Here is a 3,477-nt window from a genome sequence, read left to right as displayed (position 1 = left end):
TGGAGAAAGCCACTTTTGAATATTCGTCGTGGATGCAGGGGGGGGGGGGGTGCAGGCCTTTTCACAGTTAATGATATCCTATGGTGACGTTATATTTCTGTAGTGCACATCGACGTGATTATCGTGATCAAGATTCTAAAGTGGTTAAAAACACGTTTTATGTGTTCAGATAAGATTTACTTTGAAATTTCATACCACCATGACGCGAGAAACAACAAAAACCGCAACGTAAGACCTGTTTCACCGAACCTAAAAACCTGGGAAAGATAATGTAATTGGTATACGTAGAGTTTGCTGTAACGACATACAAAAGACATCAAAATGCCTGTTGTGATTTTTGAGAAGAAATTATGTAGGGCGGGTCAGTTCCCAATTATTATTATTATTTTATCTATAATACTAAAAACTGAAGCACGCTAAGGCGAAAACAAGACCTCCGCATACGCTCAGTGTTATAAAATGCGAAGAATTGTTTCATTTTTCACAGAGGTGTGAAGGGAAGCTGGGGAAATTTCTCCACCTTGTTATCTGGTCAGTAGATATAGTTTTTCGCTTTAATAGATATATTTTTTCGAGTTAGATTTGTCAGAATAAAAGCAAGTGAAAAAAAGGATATGCACCGCTCGCCGATTGTGATAGGTTTTGGAGAATCGAAGGGTGTGCTGGTGGTGTGGGAGGGAGGGGGGCTGGATGCATATTTATTTTGAAAAAAAAATAAATGGTCGGGTCAATTAATTTCGCAATTAATAACGTTTCGCAATCCGAAGCGATACTTTTTTTTTTTTTTTTTTTGACTGGACAAAAGAAATATATATACACGTACAAGAAGAAAAAAACAGAGAACAGGTGAAAAAAGACCATGCTCCGTTCTCAATAAAACTATTTTTTCGGGGTTTTGCGTCCGCTAAAAGTCGAGTGCACAACGCCAACCGTAAGAGAAATAGCGAATAACTGACCTTCTGGAAGACGGTCAGATTTTCAAGTTTACATTGACGGGTAGGCCCCCTATCTAATTTTTTCTGTCGGAAGACGGTCAAAAATGGAGGATGGATCAACAAAGATGATTTGGAAGACTGTAAGAAAATATTTCTGGCTCCGCCCCAAGTTATGGGTAGGTTTACTAGTATGTGCTTGTCAACTGGGAGACGGGAGCAGGATGGGACTTCCGCACACAAGGGTTGGCTGGAACAAATGGAACGCTGTGGACCACGCCCAGTACGAGTATATATGTGTCGCCCACGCACTAACAGAAAGTGGCGATCTCATCTGAAACCACGGACGTTGACAGGTTGTTATGGTCATGTGTCTGTGACAGCACTATAGCCAGCTGTTCTCAACTTGGGTCTCGTGACACGGGTGGTGTAGAAAACGAACAGTCCGGACAAGTTTTTGAAATTTGCGAAAACACTATTTCGTGGATTGATGCCAAACTATGGATTTGATTGGCTGGCGGCGCATCCGTTGCGAGAACTGCTCGAATAGAACTTCTTGCACGACAGGGGGCGTAGCAGACCTCTCTGTCTGTATATAAACAGGGTGTGGCTCACAGTGCAGCATTTGTACCAGTCTTCGTGCAGACCTTCCGTCTTGTTCCGGTCTACCAGCTGAGAAGCACACGCCAGTACGATGTTCAGCTTCAAGCCGTTTCTCCTGCTGTTGGCTTTGTGGTCTTGCCTGTTGTTAACGGACGCAAAACGCCGAAAACAAACGCTCACGAAGAAGACTCCAAAGTTTGGAACACTGTCCGAAAGGGTCCTTAGGAGAGAGTTTCAAGACTTTCTCAGTAAGAAACTGCTCGCTCTAACAGCGGTAAGTCACATGTTCAACAACGGTTAGCTGGCGGTGTTGCCGACTAATTCAATATCGACAAAACATTGTTGGATTGATTTGTCATTTGCATATTCTACCGAACCTTGTCACCTCTACCCTGTGAGATGTAGTTGCATGGAGTTTTGGACGGCACATTTAATAGACGGTTATGTTACCATTTTGGCATGGCCAAGAAAGCATAAAGTCAAATGATTAACCAAGCTGACTGCTTTCGGCCTGTGGTCGTGATTCGCGAAAAGTTGTCTTCACAGTTGGTTGAAGCTTCAATTCTGTTTGAATACGTTTAGGTCACAGATAAAAAAAACCGTCAACTGCTGTCTTAGTTGTGAGAATAAATCTTTACGTTTTGCTGCTGGTAGCACAATAGTTGTTATTCACCTGAGTGTTGAAGGTATCGATGATAAGAACAATATAAAAAGTATGTATCACTCGTAATTCTTGACATGTGTCACTTTTTTTAGTTCTCCAGTGATACACATTTACTGGACCTTAACAAATTAAGTTGTTCGTTGTGGCAAATTTCAAAGCTCATCTGGTATTTTAGAGTACACGTCATAATCTGTGACTACTCTTACTTTTTAAAACCTATCCTTTTTATGGAATTAATTCTGTTTTTCATCATGCCAGGGGCCATCAGCTATATATGCTACGAAACTACGGCGATTCGCCCGCCTCTTCGACCTAAACAGGGACGGCATAGTGAGCAAAGCGGAAGTCGTTGGGGAGACGGTGCAGGAAGCAAACAGCGCATTAGACAAGGAAACGGCTGCCGAAGTTGCCGACACTGTAACCGAGGCATGGAAAGCCGTGTTCGCTGTTCCCGAGGAAGGACTGAGGATCGATTCTGATGATCTCGTAAAGAGAGCCGGCAAACTATGTACCAGTGAGGACAGGAAGAGGGAACTTAGAATTTGGGCGAGAAGCGTCTTTGAAGAGTCCGACTCGGACCGCAACGTTGAGCTTAGTTCAGCAGAGTACCGGCTGACTTTTGGCATGTTCCACGTTCCTCCTACCGGCCTCAAGGCGTCTTTCACCGGAGCTGATGCAAACAAGAACGGCAAAGTGGAAAAGGTTGAATTTGTCAATGCAGTTTTAGACTATTTCTGCAATAAGTCTAAAGATTCTCCTTTCTTCGGCCCGTAGGTAAAATGAAATAATAAAATCGGACTTGACCTGCTTCTGCGCTTTAGAAATTTCAACAGGCATGGATATGGACTTTTTTACCGATGATATACGTTAGTGTTTTGCCTACTACTACAATTACTAGTAATAAGAAACTACTTGTTAATGACATGTTTACTTGTTCAGTAAATCGCCTATACGTTAAAAAAATCCCTCTGTAATAAAATCTATCTAGCAGATATATCACTTTGTTGTTCTCTTGTAACATTGAATCCCCCCCCCCCCCCATCCCCAGTCAAATAAATTAAATTAAATTAATCAAGGTCCATGGCCCGGTTGCACCAACCGGTCGTAAGTGAGGCGTAGCAGTTGCGCTGGCGTAAACCGGGCGCAAAATGCTACGTCCGAGAAAAGTCAGTTGCACCAAACTGGAATAGTGTTTACGTCGGTCGTAAATTTACGCCTGTCAGCTAGGTGGTGTAATTCGGTCGTAGCTCGTTTTCCACTATGGCTAGGCTGTCACAG

The 3,477-nt window shown here is 42.9% G+C and overlaps 1 protein-coding gene across 1 annotated transcript; it reads left to right on the top strand.

Annotated features, from left to right (window-relative positions):
* The first annotated feature begins 1,544 nt into the window (after positions 1-1,544).
* Positions 1,545-3,193, top strand: LOC106179207 (uncharacterized). The gene is made up of 2 exons (XM_013562739.3): positions 1,545-1,809; positions 2,458-3,193. Exons 1-2 carry the CDS (start codon positions 1,627-1,629, stop codon positions 2,971-2,973), a joined length of 699 nt encoding a protein of 232 aa, XP_013418193.2. The 5' UTR covers positions 1,545-1,626; the 3' UTR covers positions 2,974-3,193.
* The last annotated feature ends 284 nt before the right edge of the window (positions 3,194-3,477 follow it).

The sequence above is a fragment of the Lingula anatina genome, chromosome 10 (genome assembly GCF_051362555.1).
Source record: "Lingula anatina isolate TDL-2025a chromosome 10, LinAna3.0, whole genome shotgun sequence".
Lineage (NCBI taxonomy): Eukaryota > Metazoa > Brachiopoda > Lingulata > Lingulida > Lingulidae > Lingula > Lingula anatina.
This window is presented reverse-complemented; position numbering and strand designations above follow the sequence as displayed.